The 25,798-nt window shown below is 34.2% G+C and overlaps 2 protein-coding genes across 2 annotated transcripts in view; one reads left to right on the forward strand and one right to left on the reverse strand.

Moving 5' to 3' along the window:
* Positions 1-25,798, forward strand: part of Flo2 (flotillin-2) — a 710,730-nt gene that overhangs the window by 445,931 nt on the left and 239,001 nt on the right. The window lies entirely within an intron of this gene.
* On the reverse strand, positions 13,554-23,920 carry LOC149412591 (glucose dehydrogenase [FAD, quinone]-like). The gene is made up of 4 exons (XM_089644918.1): positions 23,787-23,920; positions 16,469-16,650; positions 15,813-15,946; positions 13,554-15,158 (listed from the first exon to the last, which is right to left on the reverse strand). Exons 2-4 carry the CDS (start codon positions 16,623-16,625, stop codon positions 13,554-13,556), a joined length of 1,896 nt encoding a protein of 631 aa, XP_089501044.1. The 5' UTR covers positions 16,626-16,650; positions 23,787-23,920.

The raw sequence follows: 25,798 nt of genomic DNA on the forward strand, positions 1-25,798 counted from the left end.
TCCTCTAATGAGTACAGGTACAAAAAAATACCGGTGACAAAATACCCAAAAGTATTGATTCAGAATAAGTAATTCTAATGAACTCGCATAAATTCTACCCACATATCCCACAAATATTCTACGGGAGCTTGATTCCCCGTTTTACTATTCGAAATCCGTGGGGGGGTGGGGTTGTTACAGAATTTCTGAAAAACATTATTCCCCACAATTTTTTTTTCAAAATGAAACATCCTCACGAAATATTTGAAATCCATGGGAGGGGGGTTGTTAAAGTATTTCTGTAAACCATAATTCCCCACAAAAAATTTCAAAATAAGTACTCCCCACAAAATTTTGGAATCCATGGGGGGGAGGTTGTTACAGAAGTTCGTTGAAAAAAAATTCCGCACAGGCAAAATCATCATATGTGATTCCCCATAATAATTTTTCTAAATCCATGGGGGGGGGGGGGGGTTGCTACGGGATTCCATTTCGAAAAAATTCCACACATTTTTCCCGTCGCTAAATATCAGATCAAATACCGGTCACAAATACTACCCTTCAAGAAAATACCTATCATAAATACCGGTCAAAAATACCCATCAAAAATATCCATCCAAAATACCTATCAAAAATACCTACTGAAAATACCCATCAAAAATACCTACTAAAAATACCTACTAAAAATACCCATCAAAAATATATATTAAAAATACCTACCAAATATACCTGGTAAAAGTACCTATTAAAAATATTTAGTCCCGGTATAAAATATTTAAGTATTTTGGAACCAGGTATTTTAGAGATCTGTCACAAGTACAAAGTATCGCATGGAAATACCCGGTACTTTTACTGGGTACGATAAATAGGTACGTTCTACAATAATAACATCAGTTCAATTCACTGTCCATAGTTATTTGCCAGAATATTGTAAATTAATTTCAATGTTCATTCAAATTAATACTGGTAGTGACGGACATGTTTTCGACTAGTATGTCGAATTTTTAAAGATTTATTATCCCAGATTAAAATGTTATTTGTTTGTACCTTACAGATTATCACTACATTGTAAATGTGCATTTTTGTCATGAAACAGTTATTTGTACTACTTTAGTGTTATGTTTATTATAACCTACTATTTAAAAAATATCCTCTGACGTCCAATGTCAAGCCAAATTAACATAGACTAATTTCTAAAAATAAAAATATTATGTAAACTCTTAAAAAGATATCAAAAATCATAAATTACGGAGATACCTCGATACCTTTACAATCTGAAATCAATAAAATGTACAGACTAGGACCAAAACTGTCCGAAAAAAATCCCAGGTCTGTAATAGTGTCGTTCAATAGTATTAAATCTCGAGATGACTTCCTACTCAAAATCAAAGACTATAAAAAATCCTCTACCTCCAGTTCAAGCAAACTCAATACAGCAGATCTAGGGCTATCTCAAGAAGCAAAACGGATTTACGTGTCAGATCATCTAACTCAAAAAGGAAAATTCTTACTCTCCCAAACTAAAAAATTCGCCAGAGAAAATAACTATAAATACTCTTGGTCATCTTTGGGGCGCATTCTACTAAGACATACGGATACATCCAAAATTATTACGATTAAAAACATCACTGATCTTGATCGAGAAAAACGCCAACAACTATGACAGATGATAAAAAGTACCTCAACATTTACTGCACTGCTAAACAAAAATAATCCGGATAATATCATATTCATCGCAAGTTTTCTCATGAGTTATTTCTTTGTCTTTATAAATAATAATGTTTTAATTGAAAATAATGCATTCCTACTCTTTTTAGGAGTTCTTTCATGTAGCAACATTATCAGTGTGAAAATTGTTTATATCAGCATTCACTATTTTTATTATACTTTACCTCCTTTGACTGTATCTCACGTTTCGTTAGCTCTCTCTAAAAAAAAATTATATATCTCCATAAATAATACTTTCACTACAAGTTTTTATTTGAATATTACCGCTATATACTTTTCACACACCCTAAGCATAATACCTAATTTTTATCAAAATAATTCTTTCTTACTTTCATTAGTAGCTTTCCCTAGTAACATCAAAATTATTATAAAAATTGCGAATCTTACAATTAAAAATTCTAACCATACTCTTCCTCTAAGCAACAAAAACCACGCTGTTTTAGTATTCTTTAAAATATCTGTTTACTGGGTAAATATTATTCTTCCTTCATGTTCTCGTAGGAATCAGAGTAGTAATATCTTATTTACTCACTATATGATGCTCTTATTTTCTTCAATAATCTTTTTATTTTGGCTAACTTTTATTATATTCACTTGTATTTACAGAATTTACATTAACTACAAATGCTCGAGCTCTGTCAAAATAATGTTTTTGTATTTCTCAAAAACCTTTACTACTGTTTTATTTACATATTTTATTCGCACATTTTTAATCATACTTTTGCATTTTTCACATGTTACTAAATTTAATTATTGTCCTTTATCACACCTAACAATTATAATCAGAAGCATTATACACTATAGTATGCACTTTACAGTTAAAATATATTTTAAGTGGGAATACTATGTATCAACATTATCATTCATGTTATATAATGTTCTCTCATTATCTCATAATAATGCACTCTCTCTATTTCCTCTCTCTGTGCTTCAATCAAACTCATATGTACGTATCACAAGCAGCGAGAGTCTTTGTAAGATTATGTTCCCAACAAATCTATGTAAATCTGGAAAAAATCTTAATTTACATAAATATGTCCTAGTATTGGTTCTTCTTTGCATTTTTCGCATGTTATGGTATTTAATTATTGTTTTTTGGCATTTTTTTTCGCATCAACTCCTCTACAGAATCAGCACATACTTTGCATTTGGCCATTTTATTGATTTTATTGTTTTCATATTTTTTGTATTTGCAGCCTTCATGACAGATATCTACATAATCATCAACTGCTTAGATTGCTCTATACGAAACATACCAACACCATCATCTTTTATAACATCTTTTACATCTAATATAATTAGTGGATTCAACTTTCATCTCGAAGTAAAATACGCATCATACTCGAATAATCAGAACTCACATTCTACTATACAATATATTAATAAAACACCGATTAACAACACAGTAATTTACACTTTCGTTTTTAACTTTTTGTTTGCAGACTTTTCGCAAAAGAACTACGGGTTCACCACCACACATCATAGTAAATTTAATCATAATTATGTTTCAGTTACCTTCGGATAATTACAATGATTCTGTAATTAGCATTAATATGAATATAATTCGAGATCTGGAGAATTTAAACAACTATAACTGGGACTCATATAGTCTAAAAATCATACACCAGAATATTAGAAGCATTTCAAATCTAGATGACTTTACAATTTTTCTTGATCAATTTAATTCATCTTTCGATGTTATAATATTAACCGAATGCTGGTTAAATAAATACTACACCGTAAAATCAATCCACAATTACTCTGAATATCACACCACAACCAACCTCAACAAATCCAGTGGAATTGTTATCTACATCAAGGACGGAATTAAAGCTCATGTAGAGGAAATTACTTTAGCACAATCAAACTGTATGAAAATAGTATTGAATAATAACATATGCATATTTGCCATTTACAGATCTCCTTCCTTCATCAATATTGACCCCTTCCTTTCTTCATTGCAAGAAATTTTAAACAATGCGAAAAAATTTGAACAGCAAATTATAATGGGAGATTTAAACATTAACACTATCCCTGACTACCACCGTCAATCAATCGATTATCTATGTCTACTCGCGGAAAATGGTTTCACACAGACTATTAACAGCTTTACTCGTGAACAGGGCTCGAGTAAATCCTGTCTTGATCACATCAATGTAAAAAATATTAACTTTATTGACACTTTTGTTATACACTCAACTATTTCAGACCACTATACAACATCTCTTTGTCTTAAAAACAAGCCTCCCACTTCTTCGAAAATTAAATACGTTGCTAAAACTAATTTCAACAAGTTAATTGAGGACTTGAGCGCAGAAAACTGGCTAAATGTTCTAGATAAATCAGATACTGACTTAGCAATGAAAGAATTTATTATCAAACTACACGAGTATATATCAAAACACACAAGTAATATAACCGTATCTAATAAACAAATTAAATTCACACCATGGATCACCCTGGGGCTAGTTAAATCGATTCACAGAAGAAATCATCTTCATGAAAAGGCAAAAATATATCCTGAGAATTTGGTATTACAATGTTATTATAAAAAATATAGGAATTTTGTGTAAGAAATTAATTACATCGGCGAAAGAAAATTATTATAAAAAACTCATTTACGAAAACAACTGCAATCCAAAACGTTTTTGGGATACCTTTCGCAACATAACCAAATCCAAAATCAATAAATCTTCTGAAATAAAATCGCTATACATTAACACATCAAACTCTGAAGTCCCCAAAGATATGGCAAACTTTGCAAATAGTTACTTTTCATCTGTGGGTGACACACTTGCGAAAAAAATTCTCGATAAGTGTAAGAAATCAGAAACCGCTCTCGCCAATTTAACTATCCCTAGGATCGGTCACAAAATAGACTCAATCACAACTTCAACTTACGAAGTCATGAAGATAATTGACGACCTTAAATCATCAAAAGCATGTGGTCCCGATAAGATTTCATCAAATCTTCTAAAAATCATTAAAGTATACATAGCCATACCGATTGCGTTCATTGCGAATCTAAGCTTTAATTCAGGGAAATTCCCTAACCATTTAAAACAGTCAATCGTCATTTTACTACATAAAAGTGGGGACAAATCACTGATACATAATTACCGGCCTGTTTCCTTGCTCAACTCTGTCTCTAAAATTATGGAGAAAATTGTAAAGAACCGTCTCATCCTTTATCTCGAAAATAACAACATCCTTTCTAGTAGACAATTCGGCTTTCGCAAAGGTTTAAGCACTGAAAACGCCATCGCTAATTTGACAAAAATCATCTCTAACAATCTAGATAAAGGTAGTAAATGCATTGCACTTTTTTTAGATCTAGCTAAAGCGTTCGACACTATCTCGCACAAAATTCTGCTGAATAAACTACAGCGAATTGGGATACAGGGTCAAATTTTCAAGTGGTTTGTTAGTTACCTAGAAAACAGGAGCCAAAGAGTGGATATTAACGGTACTCTAAGTGATCCTGCCAATATTAAATATGGCGTACCGCAAGGAAGTACACTAGGTCCCATATTGTTTAATGTTTATATAAATGACTTATGTAATACTTCATTTGCAGACCACATTATTACATTTGCTGACGATACAGTACTTTTATTCGAAGGCAAAACCTGGAATGAGTCTTGCATTAAAGCTGAATTTGGCATAAACAAAGTTAAACAGTGGCTAGATAGTAATCTCCTCACTCTAAACTCGGATAAAACGAAATTCATCTGCTTCAGTTCAACTCAAGCGGGTCAACCACAAGAAATTATTAACATTAGAATACACCATTGTTACGACACTATTACATGTAAATGCAATACCTTAGAATGTGTGGACAATATAAGATACCTAGGAATTATCATTGATAAATTTCTGAGATGGGACAAACACATAGCCTTTACTTCCACAAAGGTCAGGAAACTTACACATCTGTTTATAGCAATAAGAAATATTCTATGTCTAAATGATTTGAAACGAATTTACTTTGCAATGTGCAATTCCATACTAGACTATGCTTCCTTAGGTTGGGGAGGTTGTGCCAAAACCATACTCGATCCCTTAGCTAAATCCCAGAAATCGCTTATAAGAGTCATACTGAAAAAACCTTTCAGGTACCCCAGCGATTCATTGTTCGCAGAGTTTCGTGTTCTTGATGTAAGACAATTATACATGAGGAAAATCATTTTACATACTCAAAAACAGAGGCACTACTTAGCTTCCGTAAACCACTGTCATAATACAAGACATGCAAAAAAAAACCCAACAGTTCCGCCCACCACTTCCTCATCTTTAGCACAGAGACAATTCCCATACTTAGGCCCTAAACTGCTCAATCTCATACCTGATGCATGGAAGGCAAAGAGTACTAATATTCTGCGTATGCAGGTAAACAATTGGCTTCTGGTCTTGGGGAGAGTTGAATGCGAGAATATGCTAAAAAACAGTAATTAAATTGTAAATTTTGTTTTTCTTTACATTCTTCTTTACATTTTAACTTATATTGGTATTATATTAGCATTACAGGAACTGTATTTTTACATAAAGAAAGTTCGAAAATTGTTCAATTCTTCGTGATATTTTTCCTTAAAGGAAAAGTTCCTTCTTTACTTTCATTTTTAATTTTTTGTTATTTTTCATTTCCTTGTTTTATATATTAATATTTCTTTAGTTTAATATATCAGCTAAACAATAGTAAAAAAAAAAAAAATGAATATAGGTACATTTGAATTACCTTACCAACAGAATTTCTTCAATTCAGTTTCATTTTCTTGTTTTTATCTATTAATTCAGCTTATGTTATGTTAATTCAGTTATTATGTCAGCTAAATAATAGTAAAATATGTCGTGATATAACTGGAAGTATTCTAGAGTATGAATATACATATGTATTTTTTTTTTAACAACAGAATAGTCAACACTATAATGTACCATATATTACATGTAAAAACTTTATCATACTGGAATGTCCTAAAACGGGCAATCGCCTAGTTGGACATTTTAAGTTCATTAATTGTATTATGTAATATTTACAAACAAACAATAAATAAATAAATAAATAAAAAAAAAAAACATTTTTTTTTTAATAATTTTCTGATTATCAAGCATTACAAATAAATGTGGAAACAATAATGCGGGTGTGAAAGGGTTAAGGATAACTCACAGCAACGCCGGCTACACGTCAGCTAGTAGCTTATATTCTTTTCAGAATTAGAGGTGGGTCCTGTGAATACGTTTCGTTACTGGGTACAGAGTGAGTGCAGGTACAAACTAATACCGGGTACAAAATAGTCTCAAGTCAGAACCTTCTTCAATATCTTCTTCTCTTCAAAACGGTGGGCCGCACTGACCTATCCTCCTATCACTGCTTCACGGGAATTTAGGGCTGAGTGCTAGTAATGTTGTGAGTTCTGTGCTTGACCTCCTTGACGGTTCGCTTGTTCGTCCGTGTAGTGTAAGGCTAGCGCCACACTTGACGGAAATTCCGTCGCGTAACTTCCGCGACGGAACGCCAATACATGTAATTGCATATAAATTACAAATAGCGGGCACACTACGCGGAAGATCGGTCGTTCCGTCGCGGACAATCGGTCGCTCCGTGGCGGACCGCCGACACTCGCGTCTGTTCCGTCCTCCGCGCACCGATCTTCCGTCGGCGGAAGATCGGCAAAGTCGTATTCCAAGTATTTGTATGCATCGCGCCACATTCGGCGGATAACACGCGGCGACGACGAACGCACAGGATGTTCGACACTGAAAGATTTATTATCTAAGTGCAAAATAGAGTTTGCCTTTGGGAGAGATATAGCCGTTCTAAGTTTTGTATTTTGCTTGGTAATATAGTCCTTCATTAAATTCAGCAATACATCAAATGATTGTATGGACATTCGATAATATTCGAATACTTTATCTGGATAATTTCTTAGTTGCATATACAAGGTATGAAATTGCCCAATTTCTAGTCGAAGAGTATTTATGGGATGAACCCAATATTTACGCTTTATTTTTCTTTCTTCTTCTAATGCCTCATAAATAGCTATCACTTCTATCGGATCCATTACGACCACGCTGTATAAGCGTTGGCAGTCGACTGATAATCCGCCACTGAATATTCAGTGTGGCTGCAACGTAACCAACGGATTGACTCCAGCGGAATTTCCGCGACGGAACGCCAATACATGTAATTGCATATAAATTACAAATAGCGGGCACACTACGCGGAAGATCGGTCGTTCCGTCGCGGACGATCGGTCGCTCCGTGGCGGACCGCCGACACTCGCGTCTGTTCCGTCCTCCGCGCACCGATCTTCCGTCGGCGGAAGATCGGCAAAGTCGCATTCCAAGTATTTGTATGCATCGCGCCACATTCGGCGGATAACACGCGGCGACGACGAACGCACAGGATGTTCGACACTGAAAGATTTATTATCGAAGTGCAAAATAGAGTTTGCCTTTGGGAGAGATATAGCCGTTCTAAGTTTTGTATTTTGCTTGGTAATATAGTCCTTCGTTAAATTCAGCAATACATCAAATGATTGTATGGACATTCGATAATATTCGAATACTTTATCTGGATAATTTCTTAGTTGCATATACAACGTATGAAATTGCCCAATTTCTAGTCGAAGAGTATTTATGGGATGAACCCAATATTTACGCTTTCTTTTTCTTTCTTCTTCTAATGCCTCATAAATAGCTATCACTTCTATCGGATCCATTACGACCACGCTGTATAAGCGTTGGCAGTCGACTGATAATCCGCCACTGAATATTCAGTGTGGCTGCAACGTATGGTAACGGATTGACTCCAGCGGAAGATCCGCGACGGAATTTCCGTCAAGTGTGGCGCTAGCCTTAGGATGCTTATAAACAGACAAAATTTCCGCGACCCTAGCCACAAATTAGGAGAAACCGGCGTTTCGCCCCGTTTACGGTTGCTTCGTTTCTTCTTAATAATTCGCGGCTCGGCTCGCGGATTTTTTTTCTTCATGTTTATACGTAGCATAAGGATGATAAACTTGAGAGAGTACAACATAAATTTGTGAAATTCGTCAACTTCGAACAGATTAAGTATGTTTATTATCTTTTTAATTTTCTTTATTTAAAAATTATCCCCTAGAAAATTGTTACTGGGTTGCGACTTACTCTGCTTTCATACAATAATATTTTTTTTTATTTTTTTTATTTTTTTATTTATTTATTACATTTATTATATAAGTACATTTTTGTTTATTTGTTACAATATAAGATAAAATATTTCAGGACTCCTCTTCCATAGAAGCATTAGCTTGTGGCTGGAAGAGGAGTATACATTGTTTTATTGCAATAAGTATGTAATTAAAAATAAAATGATTTTAAACTCATTTAAATGAAGTGAGTTATATTTCATGAAGTGAGTTATTCTTAAGATTAATTCAATTGGAAACATTTTTATTTTTTGTGAGTTTGTCTTTAAAATATTTTTTTACAGTGTTTATTATTTTGATGTTATCATTAATGTTTCTAATTTCTTCAGGTAGTCGATTGAAAAAAATTCTTGCCCGGTAAGTGTAATAATTTTGTGCAAAGGAAGTGTTTAATTTTGGGCATGGAAAAATATATTTAAGTCTAGTACGGTTTTCAGTTAGAAATTGATACTTGTCTTTTTCTTTTATGATTTGAATTAGTGCATTTTTAATATAAAGATCTTTAAATGAAGGCACTTGAAATTCTTCGAATAATCGATCCGTTGGGTAATCGGAAGGTTTTCGTAATATTATTTTAATTATTAACCTTTGTACCACTTCTATTGGAGTAAGGTTAGTTTTGTATGTGGATCCCCAACTAATGATACCATATTGTAGCGTTGATTGGACCAAGGCATAATATATTAAATATAGGTTTTTTAAAGATAAAAAATTTCTGATTCTTAAAAATACATATATCAGTTTTCTGATTTTTTTTACAATTTGACATATTTGTTCCTTCCAATTCAAATTTTTATCGATAATTACTCCTAGATATTTGATTGTGTTTGTGTTTTTTAGTATTGTGCAGTTTTGGAGACAGTAATTTTTATTATGTATTTTGGAATTGTCATGAATGATGATGTTAAAATTTTTAGGGATGTCTTTTGTGTGTATTGCAAATGGAATTACATATGTTTTATCGCTATTTAGTGATAGCAAATTAATGTCGAAGAAATTCTTAAGAGTATTTATGTCTTCAGTGGCTTTAAGTATTACGTTTTCCCAAGTTTTTTCGCTTATTATTAGAACTGTGTCGTCGGCATACGAAGTAATTTGGCCATGTAGTGGTTGAAAGAAAATGTCGTTAACATATATGTTGAAAAGAATTGGTCCAAGCACTGTACCTTGCGGGATTCCAAAGTCAGAATGTTCTTTATCGCTATTAACATTATTTATTTTTACGACTTGTGGTCGATTTTTTAGGTAGTTTGAAATCCATTTAATCGCGTTGTCTTTTATGCCTATATTATTCATTTTTTTTAGTAGAATCTTATGCGATATGCTATCAAAGGCTTTCCTTAGATCAATAAATATACCTGCACATTTTTTACCTTTATCTAAAGATTCGTAAATGTATGAAGTTAACGTTAGCAATAGCATCTTGTGTGCTGAGAGATTTTATAAATCCAAACTGGTTTTTGTGTAGTATTTTATTATTATCTAGGAAATTGACTAATTGTTTTTTTACTATTTTTTCAAAGATTTTTCCTATATTTGAAATTAAACAGATTGGTCGATAATTTGTTACTATACATTCTCAAATTGACTCTACGGAGTCCATGTTGTCCCTGGAACATACAGGTAGGTACCTGGAAATGGTTATGTTAGTACCTAGTATAAATTTATACTAAAGTGTGATTCCGTTTCACGAAGAACCATTTCGTACCAACTTTGCCTCTAACACCCATACAATACAGAGAATTCATAGCTAGATATTTTAATAAAAGAATTGCTGAGAAAAGTTGAACTTAATGGTGATGGGTGCGCTATTAGTTTATGTACTTTTGAAAACTCAAGAAAAGAAAAACCTACGATGAAAATGAATGTTGATGAAAGTAGACAGAAGTTTATTTCTTATAAATTAATATTATGTTAATATCCACCATCGCTGGCATTTCTCGAAGCTGGCACCAAATTTTGAAAAACACTTTTTCAAAGCCCGCGGAATTTCGGATTTTCTCTTGGCGAATATTCGCCTTTATTTGGGGTATTGGACAATTGTATCAATCAGTCCGTACCCTCGCAATGTGCGACATTCCTTAGTCAAATTTGAGCTGGCTAAACGGCCGCTAAAGCCTTGGTGAGCTGCAGAATATTTCCCTTTTTAGACGTTTACGTGAATAATTACGCACTTCCATCTCATCTAAATTTACGTAAATTGCATAATGTTATCAATATGGACTGTTTTGTTCGTCGATCGATGGGGGATGTTGACATTATTAATTTTTTTTATTTTTGTTATAGTGAATACCTCACAAGAGTCCCAACTGCTCCCGTCTGGAGCCAGTGAGACTATGGCATCCCCAATTGGGGGATGTTGTGAGGCTGAAGGTAAGTGGGGAAGGGAAAGAGGAAGGTGGGGAAGTACCTGGCTATTCAGATCTAGTCACTAAACACGGCTAAAGCCATTTGGAGCAACGTTTCAATTCTGAATGGTGGTCTTACACCAGGGCGATAATGGTAGTATCTTCCACTCTGGAACGTGCCGCAAATATACTGTATATTATTTTAATTAATTAATTGTGAAATAACACAAATCAATCAAATAAAATTTTTTTGCGCACGCCGGGTTCGAACCCGCGACCTTCGGAATGGCAGTCCAATGCGTTACCACTGGACTATGCCGGCCGTCAAATTGATAATCAATCTAAAATAGACTAATTGTCTGCTAAGGTATTATAAGAGAATTTTTTCAACGCCATGACAGTGATATGCTTTCAGCGGTTTGTTTGTCATAATTTCATGAATACTGTATTGACTCCAGCTCCCGAAAAAAATACCATTTAAAATTAGTATCCTCCCATATAGCACCATGCTGAAGTGGAGAACTTCAACTCGTAAATTAGCCCGCCTAAAACATATTACATTTTTAAAGCTCTCGGTCTCCCGATGACAGTAGAGAGCATAAATATAACACTCACATAGACAGTAATTTTATTTTTACATAGGAAATGAAGCATATTTCTCTATTAAAATCATAGACAATACGTGTAAAATTGCTGATATCTAGGCTTCCGACCTATATACGGATTATGTTCTAATCAACTGATATACCGAGCCATAGAGGCTGATGTATTTATGTATACCGACTTTCGACATAACCCCTTTTTAAATCAGTGAGTTTCGAGTTACCTATATCAAGTTCTTGCATTACACGTATTTTGGTCATGGATTTTACATTTATTGTTATATGGGCGCTGTAGCAAGAATATAATCATAACAATCAGGTCTCAACAAAACCAGTTGATTCAAATTCAGCAATCTTATTAAAAACCAAAATAAAATGTATTATTTACTACACCGATGATTTATTATAAAAATTATTTTATTTATTCTGGAATGTGGGGAGGTTTATTCAATCCCGCATATTTATACTTAGGTACATAGGTGCAAATAAAAATGTAATATATGAAAGGACAAAATAAAGCCGAACATTAATATATGATATATCTTCTTAAATTGATAATTTGCTATCTTAAAAACAGAAAACTTACATTTGAAATGAAATCTACCCTATCATATATATTGTCCCAATATATACACTATTGCTACGAGTGCTATCCCACGAGGATTACACCTTTGCCCAATTTTATTTAATGTATTTATTAATGAAATATAAGAAAAATATAAAAACATATATAAGAAAATATAATACAATGTTGTACATATATCGTAATACAAATGGTAAAACAAAAACAAAAATAATAAATATATGTATATACGATAATAAGGATTAAGTCGGAATGAATTCACTTAAGGGTCTTTCTATATTATTAAGAACAAAGCAATGAAAATGCTCGGTTTCATCATAAGAATTGCCAAAGACTTTTGTAATATACCAACTTTAAAATTGTTGTATACTTCATTAGTCCGGAGCCAAATAGAGTATAATTCACCTATTTGGTCACCGCCAGTCACCGCATTATAATGTTCACTCAGATTCTATTGAAAAAATAGAGCATAATTTTTAAGACTTAAATTATAAACTTGATACTCTATTGTAAATATAATCTATAACTGTCTGATGGTCCAAATTTAATTATTTTTGGAACTTTTTGCTTTAAAATATTAAGATCAGTTGTGTGTTTGCGCCGGTACATACGCAATATGAATATGAATAAATAGTTTTATCCGTATAAAGATTAAATTCTTTCAAGAAAAGCGTACAAATATATTATTGGATTTAATCGCTGAAACAATATTGTACTCCTATTTCAATGCATTTCTTTAAAGAATTGAGTTTTTATATGGATAAAACCATATATTCGTATTCACAATTTACTGTATGAAAAAGAGCAAACAAACGATCCATGTTCATATTTTGGAGCGTTTTTTCCTAAAAAAATTAAATTATCGCCATCTATGAACGAGTACTTTATGAAAAAATTTAAGTTTACACAGAACAGCACCAGTTTTTAAGTTCTTGGCCTTGTATTTATTTTAACATAACTTACGACTCTAATTACTGTACTTGTTCTACACAATTGTTTTCTCTCGGTAACATTTTGATGTATAACATAATATGTTGTATAGTTCCTTGCAATCTTCACATTATCATTACAAGATTTGAATGCCTTTATGTTATTTATTCTTAAAAAGGCATTATTCTTCATTTCCTTACAATTCACTGTGAACTTTGTTAATGTAAATGGCCCAGTCTTCTTTTATCATGTCGGCTCCCTTTTCCCCTATCATTACGGTAGGAGCGTTCGTGTTACCTCTGACTATTTCTGGCATGACACTTGCATCTATGACTCTGAGTCCCTTAATTCCGTGAACTTTCAATCTTGAATCCACAACAGCTTCCTCATCTCCTGCTGGTCCCATTTTGGCTGTACCAACTGGGTGGTAAACCGTAGTAGCCGTGTTTCTCAACAGGCATCGCCAATAATCTTCCGATTTGAATTTAAATGTTTTGCAGTTTGTGAATGGGACTGGCTCCATTTTAAGTCCCAACTGTTTAAATATTTTGGTTTCTTCCATCTTCTCTAGGAAATGAATTCCTCTCAGCAATGTTTTAACATCATCGTCTTCTCTGAGGTATTCCGGATATATCGCTGGCCCTTCCAGAGGATTTTTACTTTTCAATTCTATTCTTCCGATCGATTTTGGTTTAAGAAGGGTGGGTACAAACGTTATACTTTCTTGTACTTTATTAATTTCACTTATGAAGTTAACGTATTCTTCGGCATATCCAATCGCTTTGAGGTATTGTGGCAAAACCATTAAATCGTTTATTGGGTGGTATATATGATGAAACTGGATATCTGGGGTGCTACTTCCATTACCAGTTGAATCGATGAATCCTATCAAGTCTGTGATGCCTATTGTTGAAAGAATACCGGAGCGCTTATTTAAATAATCAGAAATTATCTTGAAGACAACTTCTTTCGGGATTGCTTGGCTGTGAGATTCATCCACGGAAAACAGTAAGGGAAAAATAACATGATCCTGCATATGCTTTCCTACCGGTAGTTCTGCAATGACTTTGATGTCATGTTTATTGAGTTGTTCCTTTGTTCCTATTCCTGACAGCATTAAAATTTGTGGTGAGTTAATAGCTCCTGCGGATAAAATAACTTCTTTTCTAGCATTGATTGTTAATTCTCTGTCCTTGATTTTGACCACTGCTCCTATGACGGATTTTGTCTTTTCATCTACAAGTACTTTCAAAACATGGGCGTTCTTGACAACGTGTAAGTTTGGTTTATCTGTAATATCACTGAGATAGGCTTTAGCGACACTGCATCTTTGTCCTCCGCGTAGTGTCCCGAAGCCATCCGTAATTCCATTTTGACCTTTCACATTGATATCTGCAAGAACCTTTTCACCCAATTCTTTCCAGGCCGATTTGATTACATCCTTCCAGGGAATTTCAGATTTGTAAGATTCTACGTTTAGCGGGCCACCACTTCCGTAGAGTTCTTTAATGTCACCGTCATCTTCAGAAAAAACATGTTGCAAATTTTCCGCTTTCTTGAAATACTTTGTGAGCGAAGCGTAATCCCATCCTGGATTTCCCATCCTCTCCCAATGGTCGTAGTCTTCTTTGTTACCTCTGACGTAAATCATAGCATTGATTGCGCTGCTCCCCCCGAGCACCTTACCTCTGGGCCAGTTGCAGACTTGTCCAATCATTCCTTGGCAGATTCGTGGATCCTTCTCCGTTTGGTAACTCCAGTCCCAGCTGGTCTTTTGGTTTGCGAATAGGAATGCTGGCACCTGCGGACATATTCGTTAACGTTTACAAAACTACTTGATTCTTCTTATCTACATTATTATTATTAGTAGTTCTGTGAACATTAGACCTCGCGTCAAAAACGCATGTTTCTAATTTTATGTTATTTAATAAATCAAAACTGAGTAGTAAGTAGGTACCTACTTAATTGTAAACCATATATTTTAGGTAAAATTCTTAAAAAAATCATATGAAGAATTATACAATTTGTTCAAAACGTCACTATCTCCGTAACAATTCTTTTTTAAAACTTTCTTCACCAGTATGTAGGTACCATAATGTTGAAAAATTATGAATAAGGCGCGAATACAGCGCCCTTGAGGTGATTTTTCACCAAAACGACGCTAAATAAATCAGCCAAATAAAAAATATTAAAGGAAGTCCAAATAAACACTACGATTTCACCATATTGAAACGGAATGTAAAGATGAATTTATAAAATAAAACGTTCGGGTTAAAACGGGAAGCTATGCTCAGTCAATTATTATTATCGCTTGGAATTCTATTAAATGTTACATAATTTAAGGCAAGCTTTAAGGTTTTCTAGTAGGTGTATTATTGCTGTCATTTATGTAAACGTTTTGTTATGGGTTTTAATAAGATTTACAATAGTAGGAATAAATGAAGGTTCTCTTAACCTCCGAGTCAGCTGTGGGGTCTCCACCTGCTTCTAAAAGAAGAACCTTCCAATTCTCCTCCTCCGACAGTCTCCTGGCCACGACAGATCCTGCTGACCCTGCGCCTATCACTATGAAGTCATATTCTGGAACATCTGAAATGTAACCATTTTAAACAAATATTATCATTTTTGTAATATTTATAACTAAACTCAATTTAACCATCGAAATTCAGTTTTAGTTCTCTTAGCTGAAGTCCCGGCGATGCCGCCCGGGCTTTTTGCAGAGTTTTTTTCCAAATCAGATGTAGACATTCACCTTCCTCTTGTTTGAAAGTCAATTGTGGAAATCTCGAAATAAAACTGTACATTTGTATGCATTTGTATTGTAAAAAAGCCGCGCCGCCAAAGTACTCTTCTTTATGGGTATTCGATTAATTGTATTGATATAATACAAATGTGGATTAATTAATATTTAGGGACTGAATATTTTAGATTTTTTAACATTGATTAACTTTAGGTAAACAGAAGATTCTCGTTTTTTGCACCCTTTCTTGCACCATATTTTCACACCAGTGTGTATGATCTGTTGAGCTAGTTTGGAGTTGGAAGCCAGCTATTGCCATATTAAGGGTCAGTACAGTATGATCTGTAAGCCACGTGGAATATAGAATTCACCTTGTGCTAGTAGGGTGGACGCCTTGTCCTCCGGCCATACGGAGGGGTCTCCCAGGCCGCAGTATGAAGCCAGAATGAGCTGAAGTACCCCCGCGAACACGGCCTGCGTCTGTCCCCCGGCGGCCAGCGGACACGTGCTCTGAATCAGCTGCTCCATTTGCAGGCGAGTATTTCTGCCACTCCTGAAATCAAAACAAACTGGCTGATATTAGATCACTATTTTTCTCTGACTTCTGACGTCTGAGATAACAAACAGAAGTAAGAATGTATGTACACATTCAACATATCATAACAAACCTTATAAAATTATTTGGGTGGTGTAGCGATAACCTTCTCTATCTTAGTGTTAATAAATGCATAACTAAGAGATTTTGTTAAATAAAAAATAAATAATTTTCTTTAATTACATAATAAATAACATCAATCTCGAATATGTTTCCGAAATCAATGACTTAGGTGAAACTTTTGACACCAATCTTAGCTTCATACCACCCATTGAAAACATTTCGAAAAAATACTTTAAAATGTTAAGTTTTGTACAGTGGCCAAAGATTTTACCGACATTAAAGCAGTAAAACTTCTGTAGACATCACTAGTGAGGAGTCAGCTTGAATATAACTCAACTGTATGGTCTCCTCAGTACAACGTACATTCTCAAACAAAAGAAAGAGTACAAAAAATAAGCGGTCACTGAAGGTTTTGAAAATAAACCTTCAGTGACCGGACACGAAAATTTCATTGACACATTTGTCGTCAAATAATGACAGAAATCACCAGTTAAAGTAAGTCAAGTACGTCCCTTAACACCGTGTATTATGTACAGAAGATGATGACAAAAACTCATCAATTATTAACGTTCACAGATAGGTTGATTTATAAATATAAAACTAAGTTTATAGTGAATATGGACTGAAACATTAATAAAAAAACGCAACGGAGTACCAATTATAAAAAAAGAAAAGAATGAAAGTATAAGTATAGTATATAGTATCATCGACAAACAAGTATGTCGTCATAGAAAATGTTAGCTATGCTATATATAATAAAATACCACTAGTTATTTTTCTTTAATCAAGACTTAACTTAATCCTCTGTGTGCAAAGTGTGTTTATCTGAATTGACCAGCCAAGTAAGTATGTTTCTCTGTATCTGTTTGTAAATAAGAAGTATGTTTCTCTTTTCTGAATCTGTAAATAATAAAATTGGATAAACTAGGAATTCGTAATAAATTGTCCAAGTTGTAATTATTATTATAGCGTTTTCTAATGAATTCATTTTTTATTGGTATCAAAATATTTTGATGAGTTGTAACGTTTCTTATTTTAGTCATTATTATTTTATTTTATTTATTGTCCACTGGTTTCTGAAATTGTACTTAGTGTGAAAAAAAAACGAAAATTTTATAACTAAGAATAGAGAAGTTAACAAGTTGTTTAGTATTTTTTGCCAAAAGGATAACAAATCACATTTTTCTTACCTCGGGGGAGAGTTTGTTGTATATTTATGATCCGAGATAGTAGTGTATCTTTTTGATCTCACTGGGATTATCAACTGATGAAAGCGACATTCTTTTACGTCTACTGTGTGTTCTCTTCTTTGAATTTGTACAAATTAACACAATTCAGATTTTTTTTGGGCCCTAAATACCTACGCACAGTTACTGGCTGAACACGTATTAATCAACGTTTTAAATAATTAACGTTAGTCTTTTTTTTATTTTTTTTTTTTATAGTGAATACCTCACAAGAGTCCCAACTGCTCCCGTCTGGAGCCAGTGAGACTATGGCATCCCCAATTGGGGGGGGGGATGTTGTGAGGCTGAAGGTAAGTGGGGAAGGGAAAGAGGAAGGTGGGGAAGTACCTGGCTATTCAGATCTAGTCACTAAACACGGCTAAAGTCATTTGGAGCAACGTTTCAATTCTGAATGGTGGTCTTACACCAGGGCGATACTGGTAGTATCTTCCACTCTGGAACGTGCCGCAAATATACTATATATTATTTTAATTAATTAATTGTGAAATAACACAAATTAATCAAATAAAATTTATTTGCGCACGCCGGGTTCGAACCCGCGACCTTCGGAATGGCAGTCCAATGCGTTACCACTGGACTATGCCGGCCGTCAAAGCCGTCTGCTTCTGACGTCCAGCTATTAGACACACGCTTTCCTCTGATTTATCTATAACCCGTTGACTTATTATTAAAAATATATCGTTATTTTTGAAAAGACGGAAGAAATGATTCATCTTAGCCTATTTTTATTTAATCGAAAACCTTGATTCCGATATTACGAATTTATTTAACAAATAATCAATAGCTTTGTATAATAGGGTCACAAAACGCCCGCGAGTCGCTCAACAAATTGTTTTCGTTATTTATAATAAATAAGATATGCTAGGAACATTCCGTCGTATAAATCATAACAAGATCATTCATATGACATATTTGACTATAAGAGTACTTCTCTATTATATTAGAGGACAAATGAAAGACTTAAAAAGGTGATTTATATTTATGCCTATCTGTATATTTACAATTTCGTCGGGACACCCTATGAAAACATGGCACGCTCAAGTAAATCAAATACAGGGTCCTAATAATATGAAACAGACTTATTTGGCATTCCATCCTCTCTGCACAGTGCACACCCCTCCATAGAAACAAAGTGATTGCTAGTTAGTAAGTTACTTTAATACGGATATAGTTGACTGAGCATGGCCTAGTACTATCTGAACTCAACCGTTTGGCATTTCATCTGCTGTAATTTTAATTTTGTGTTCCGGTTTAAGATGGTGGCCGTGTTCAATGCTACCATTTTATCCGCCACAGTTCGCATTAGCGTGGATTCTACTTCGAGCTGTGAAATCGAAATAATCATTTTGTATTAAGGTACATACCTTCCTTAAAAAAAGTTTAAAAAAGAATTGTAATTGAGTTTGGACAAATATAAATATGTACATATATTTTTTTCATAGGAAATTATTGTTTTAATTTATTAAAAAGGACATAATCAAAAACATCATTTTTTGAACGCGAGTTCTACTGTTCACAAAACTACTAAATGCTATATGCGAAAATAATGTGTATTTTTAACCATTAAATGTTGACGTGGGTTAGTAGGTACTCTATTCACGAGAACCCGCCCGATTGACCAGTTTTATTGTGTACCACTTACTTCAACATTTTGTACAAACATGAATAAATCTGTTCAACATGTTTATCTGGATATTTTTATTAATTTTAGAAATGAAAAAGATCAATTAAACCAAACTTCTGAATAAGAGGAACTTTATTAACTTATACGACTAAAATAATGAAATTTAACAAACTTTTGTTTTATATTTATTAAAAAAAATGTATTTAAATTTTAAAAAGATTTCTTCATTTTGTTCATGTGCAAATACATAGTTAATAAAACTAAACACCAACTAGGTCCATAATTTTAAACAAAAAAAATCGTGCAGATTTCAAATTAGGTGACATGTAATATTGTTTCAACCGAGGCATATGGGGTTCTTACATGACCAACAGGCGAAACGCGTGCGTCTTTTGAGTTGATACGTACATGTACATTAGGGTGGATCGATTTTTTGTTTTTATGTTTTTCTTAGCAGCGGGGTGTGGAATGGATGCTCTATGGGGATACTTTTAAAAGTCATTATGACAGCATTAAGATATTTCGAGTGCAAGTACTGCCACTCGTGCAGCGTGAAACTAGAAAAAGAAGGGTTTAATCTTTGCTTAACAAAAGTAGTTAAAATATAAAAAAATAACTTTTCAGTTACTAATAATATTATCTACTAATCATAAAACAATAAAAGTACCATTGCTATACAAAAAATCACAAACACTGTTAAAAAATATAGTCAAAAATCATAAAAGTTATTGTATTTTATAGTCCTTCTTCGCATTCGATACTGGCATTATACGACAAGATTCTAGCTTGTTTTGTATCCACCCTTCACGTCTTTCAGGGCCGCAAACAGCAGAGCATGATGCCGTTACCACTTTGATGCATCTTTCCGTGGCTTGCGTATGACAGGGCATCAATCGGAACTTACACAAAATGTTGGAATCGATAATTTCGTGGTCTGCAATGGCATAAATTATTGTCTCGCTAGATATCAGTTTTGTAAGAGGCGCTTCTGATGGTTTTTCCCGGTAGATCAAGTCAATATAGTCTTCTGCGTTGAAATTAAAAGTAGGTAGCTTAAATACTCTTATTGGAGAGAACCCCAACGTAAGTTCTCGGATACTTAGGACGAGTTGTTTCGGAGAATTTGAACAATTCATCAAATTTCAACGTTCATTTCCGGGTTCTGTGAAAGTCTTATTCAAGTTCTGTTATTATATCATTATAGGCTAGTTGCTTGACAAAACTGAAATTAAAACAGAACTTGAAAAAATTTCTCACAGAACTAGAAAATGAATGTTGAAATTTGATGAATTGTTCAAATTCTCCGAAACAACTCGTCCTTAGAATCCGTCTGAGAGCCAACTCTCTAATTTGTCTTCGTTCGTAGTTTAACATAGTAATAAGTATATTTTCGCTTGGCCAAAATACCCGTTGCGTTGAATTACGGGATCTACCACCTTTTTCAAATGCTCTGGAAGGTAACGAGACAATTTTATGGTTTCGTGGAGGTGTCTCGCCGGTTGAAGTCTGCTCTTGGTTGTCTCGAAGGTTGTGTTTTTATTTTAAACCACATCGGAGCATACACTCTTAGCACAAATTCAGTCAACATCACCTGATTTCTGTCGGATTCTTGGTTGATGTGTAAAGTCGGAGAATAGTATTGGCTGTTGTTAACCAACGCGAATGACAGATTTTACCCAGGTTTCTTTTCGCTAAGTTTTCATTACATTGTCCTTCGGCGATTGCTCGGCACATTTCCAATAAATAAAGCTGGTCTGTGCTAAGGTCGTCACGGGATTTTGTAATTTCATAAGTAAGGTTCATAGTTAAGTTGCATTCTATTGCTTGAAATTCTATCACAGGAAGATTTTAACAATTCTTGAGTAACTTTCCTACTTGGCCGCTATAGCTTCTAGGACCTGTTGTCAATCCATCAAGGTATTCGAAAAGGTGTCTCAAACTTAACTCTTTAGCATGTAACTGTCAAACCAACCACTGAAGTGGATGATGGAGCTTTCCTTCAAGAAGTCGAATAATGCCAGACTTAGTTCCAGTATTGACTGCTGTTCCGTCACATCCAATAGCCACGAAGCACGCTTAATCAATAGATTTGGCCACAAAATATGCAAACAATTTGTGAGCTATTGTTTTAGCATCGCCGAACTTAACGCCCATGTGGCAAATGTATTGTGAGGTAAGTTCTTTCAAAAGACTGATATGTTCTTCTATCACAACTTTTCTGCGTCCATCCTCCATGATTAATGTTATATCCTTTGACCGTCAAACGATATGCAAATGCACAAATCCAAATGGGGCTGGTTGATGGCAGTCAGTGTGGTCCTAGTTTTGGCACGAGCACATCGAATCTTATTACGATCGATCACGTTTGTTAGATTGTCTGTTGTCACTACAATATCTTGCAATGTAGCGCAGACGATGGCAGCACCTGCCTGATCAGAAATACTGTATCGATCCAATGTTCCGGATACAACAGATAGTCCACTGTCTGTTGGATTTATTACATAAGAAAGAGTAGATGAAGCAAAGTAATTTTGGTTAGTTGGAAGATCAACGTTAGTAAAACTTGAAACTGTACTGCGAGATATGGACGGTTGATCTAAAGATGAGCGGTGCGCGAGCGAGGCGCGAGAAAGTGGACTCGGCAATTTGTCAAATTTTCGCGGGAAAATAAATATTATCACATTTTTTTAATATTATTATTTAAGGCGAGGCAATTTTTATTCATTATGAAATGTAAACGTAAAAATTAAAGTATTAATATTGACACAAAACTGTTTTATAAAGGGACAATTTTTTACCAGATTTTAAATAATTCAACTGCTTTGGGGCAGTACTTGCTATTAAAATTTTAAATTGATATTCTGTATGCTTAATTGTATGTACCTAGAGCACCTATTCCGCACCCCGCGAAAACTAATTTATTTAAAAAAAAAATTCCATACAATTGCGATCCACCCTAATGTACATACCGAACAGTTCTTCTTGTCAGTCACAGCAGGTTCGTTATATACTGCTTCTGGTTGAGGTGGTGGAGGTTTGTATTGATCGACTCTATGTTTCAATTGAGGTAAACAAGTTCCCTTGCCAGCTGTTTTATAAAAAAAAGACCTTTGCACACTTTCAGTGCACACTGATCGGTAGAGCGAGAGATCCTGGGAAGGTATTTGGAGGGATGGAATGATAGGACGGAAGAAGAGGGAAATATATCAACAAATGACAGACGCCCACTTCAGCAATTAAAGGTTAATCAGTTATCTATAGTATACTAATAAACAGCATCTAACAATTAATATCATCATTATTGTTTGTGTAATATTGATTTTTGCAATTTTTAAACAACTGTATTATCATTCGAGGGGAAGATGATACTATAAAATATAACAAAACACGAAGCAGAACAAGACACACAAAAATAAAAAGGTTACGTTCTCAACTGGGAATCGAACCAAGGATCTCTGTCTCTGTTATATATTTCATTGATGGGTATAACTTTAAACGTTATTAAAATTAACTATATTATCAATTACCTACTCAATACCTGGTACATTCTGATCTGTTGCGTGTAAATTAAATAATAATAATGTATTGTGTCATCCTTATCTTATAAGTCTATTCATATGTTTATTTAACTACAAACTAATCTGATATATCGTATTCATAATTATAATGAGATCATTTTTATGGCGCCTTTTTGTAAAATATCACCTCATGGGCGCTGTACAAATATTGCTTTTGTGGGTGTATATAATTGTTGTACACCTTTACAAGGGTCACTTGAGATAAACACAATTTTATTAGAAAGCTTCAGGTTGTAGAAGGTACGGTTTTGCACTTATGAATTTTATTACTATTACTCTATTGCAATGCTATCCTTCTTTCTGTTGATATTATATTTATTGAAAGATTAGTGACGAAAGGAGAGTTGGTATATAATTACATAATAATTAAATACATCCATATTCCTCCCTACATCCAAACACCACTTATTATGTATTATCATAGTTGAATTTTCTTTCTTCCAGGTAGTCTTGATTCTTTTGACCTAGAGAATCTTATTACAAAAATATACCCTCGAATGCTTATACTCGTACTGTTCACCAATAAACTAATTGACTATGATAAATACCAGAAATACCCATAAACTAAGAATGTCTACTTACAGTAAGCTGTTATTTTATTCCAGATTTTGAAGTGCACTTATTTTCATATCAATAACAGCTACTAACTGCGTTCCACCGTGTCTGTCGATTTATCCTTGTTGACAACTGAAAACCTTCTTCAAAGGACGCGCGATCGCGAACTAAACTGGCCGGCCAACTGCAAACAAGCGACAGCGACTGTCCAGCCAGCCGGTTAACCAGGGTTGTCAAATATCACTTTTAATGTTATTTTATAACTGAACTGTTTATTATCTGCTCTCAGTATCCCCCTTTTTATGTGAATACTGCGGAAGGGTCCCAACTGTTCGGAGTCAGTGAGTGTTGTGAAGGTGAAGGGAGTGTTGTGAAGGTGAAGGGAGTGTTGTGAAGGTGAAGGGAGTGTTGTGAAGGTGAAGGGAGTGTTGTGAAGGTGAAGGGAGTGGAGATGGGAAAGAGATGGAAAAGAAGAAGTTTGGTCAGTAGTTTCCCATTTATTTGTTTACTAAAAGTATCGCAAGCAACGTTTGGATTATGTATGGTTATGACCCGGGCGACAATGAGGGTATCTACCACTCTGGTCTACCACGAAAGCCGGAAAGTTCAAACGATTCCAGGTTTTTATGAACCATATCGATAATTAGTCGACATTCACTAGCATGATCTGAAATCGCCAATGTCATGACAAATAACGTCGACTAAAATGTGATTAGTTTGTCGAGTTAGTATTGTCATAGTGAGAGAACCGCTTTCAGGATGGATACACAGTTTTACCGAAATGACTTTAGCTATTTTTAGTGAATAATGGCACTCTAGCGACCGGAAAAGTAGCCTAATTTCAACATTTATTTAGGGTAAGGGTTTATATTCATGTTCTTAATCAATATAGACCATACGGCGAATGTAATACAAGGCTGATTTTAAACGTTTATTATACATACTTCAAGTAAATTAACATTTTTTACAAATTGGCGGCGGCATGCATTCACCAAAGTAAGTTCACTTTCATTTCGCGCCCAGAAAGTTTTTTCCCTAATTTTTTTACTTGGAACAAAAAACCAAAAAGTTTTCAGCTCTACGTAAAATTATCTCGAGAAGTAGGCACTAACGTAAACTATAATTTTTTGTAAATTGGCGTAAGTTTAAAGAAATTTATTTTTTGTCATATGTTTCCTGAATATTATTTTTTTTAAATGCAACGAAATGTGAACCTACTAGGTACTTTCCGAGGTAATTTAAATTACCCAAAGTTAATCAAATTTAGTCAAATTCATAAACCTGTATAAATAATATTTCTCTAGGATATAAATGCGTAAATTAAAATAATATATGAAATCGCAGGGTAACCCTACAAGTTGCATAACCGCATCGAGAAATGATAATTTAACCGTTGCATCAGCTTGTTTTCTTGCCGTGCATTCAGAAGTGTAAATAATAGTATGCACGCACCGTGCACCGTGCACCGTGCACTAAGCAGTGAATCAGCGAGGTGCATTGTACGTGGGTACACTTACCATGACACGAGCTGCTTGACCTTGTGACCTTGTGAAATAAAAAAACCTATTTTGTGTCCTTCAAATTATTATATTGTAGTGCACTTTATTTAACTACTCGTTTTTAAGTTTCGTTTTTACTCTTGTTTAAGACTAGTTTTACGTCAAAGATATCTTTACGCATAAGTAGCAGGTCCAAGCAACACTTTACAGGGGTTTAATTTATGTTACTTTTTTAATACCAACTTTAGATGAACAGAACAATTATTTCTAGATTCAGTTATGAAAGCTGCTATTCAGAATTACATTTTTTAGGTTTAGGATGACAGTATTTCCATTTTGTTTTTTATGTGATAATACATCAATGAACGAATGATTAAAATGGAATCTTGGAGTTCGGTGGCACTCACGCATACACACGAACAGACACGGCTTACAATATTTTATTTTTACAACGAGCATAACAATTTTTTTAATTCATCCCTAAAAGTTCAGGCATCTATCTCATTATACATTTTAGTCCTCTATACATTTATCAGTTCT

Source organism: Hesperophylax consimilis, chromosome 22, assembly GCF_061612785.1.
Source record: "Hesperophylax consimilis isolate HC1 chromosome 22, BYU_Hcon_1.0, whole genome shotgun sequence".
Classification (NCBI taxonomy): domain Eukaryota; kingdom Metazoa; phylum Arthropoda; class Insecta; order Trichoptera; family Limnephilidae; genus Hesperophylax; species Hesperophylax consimilis.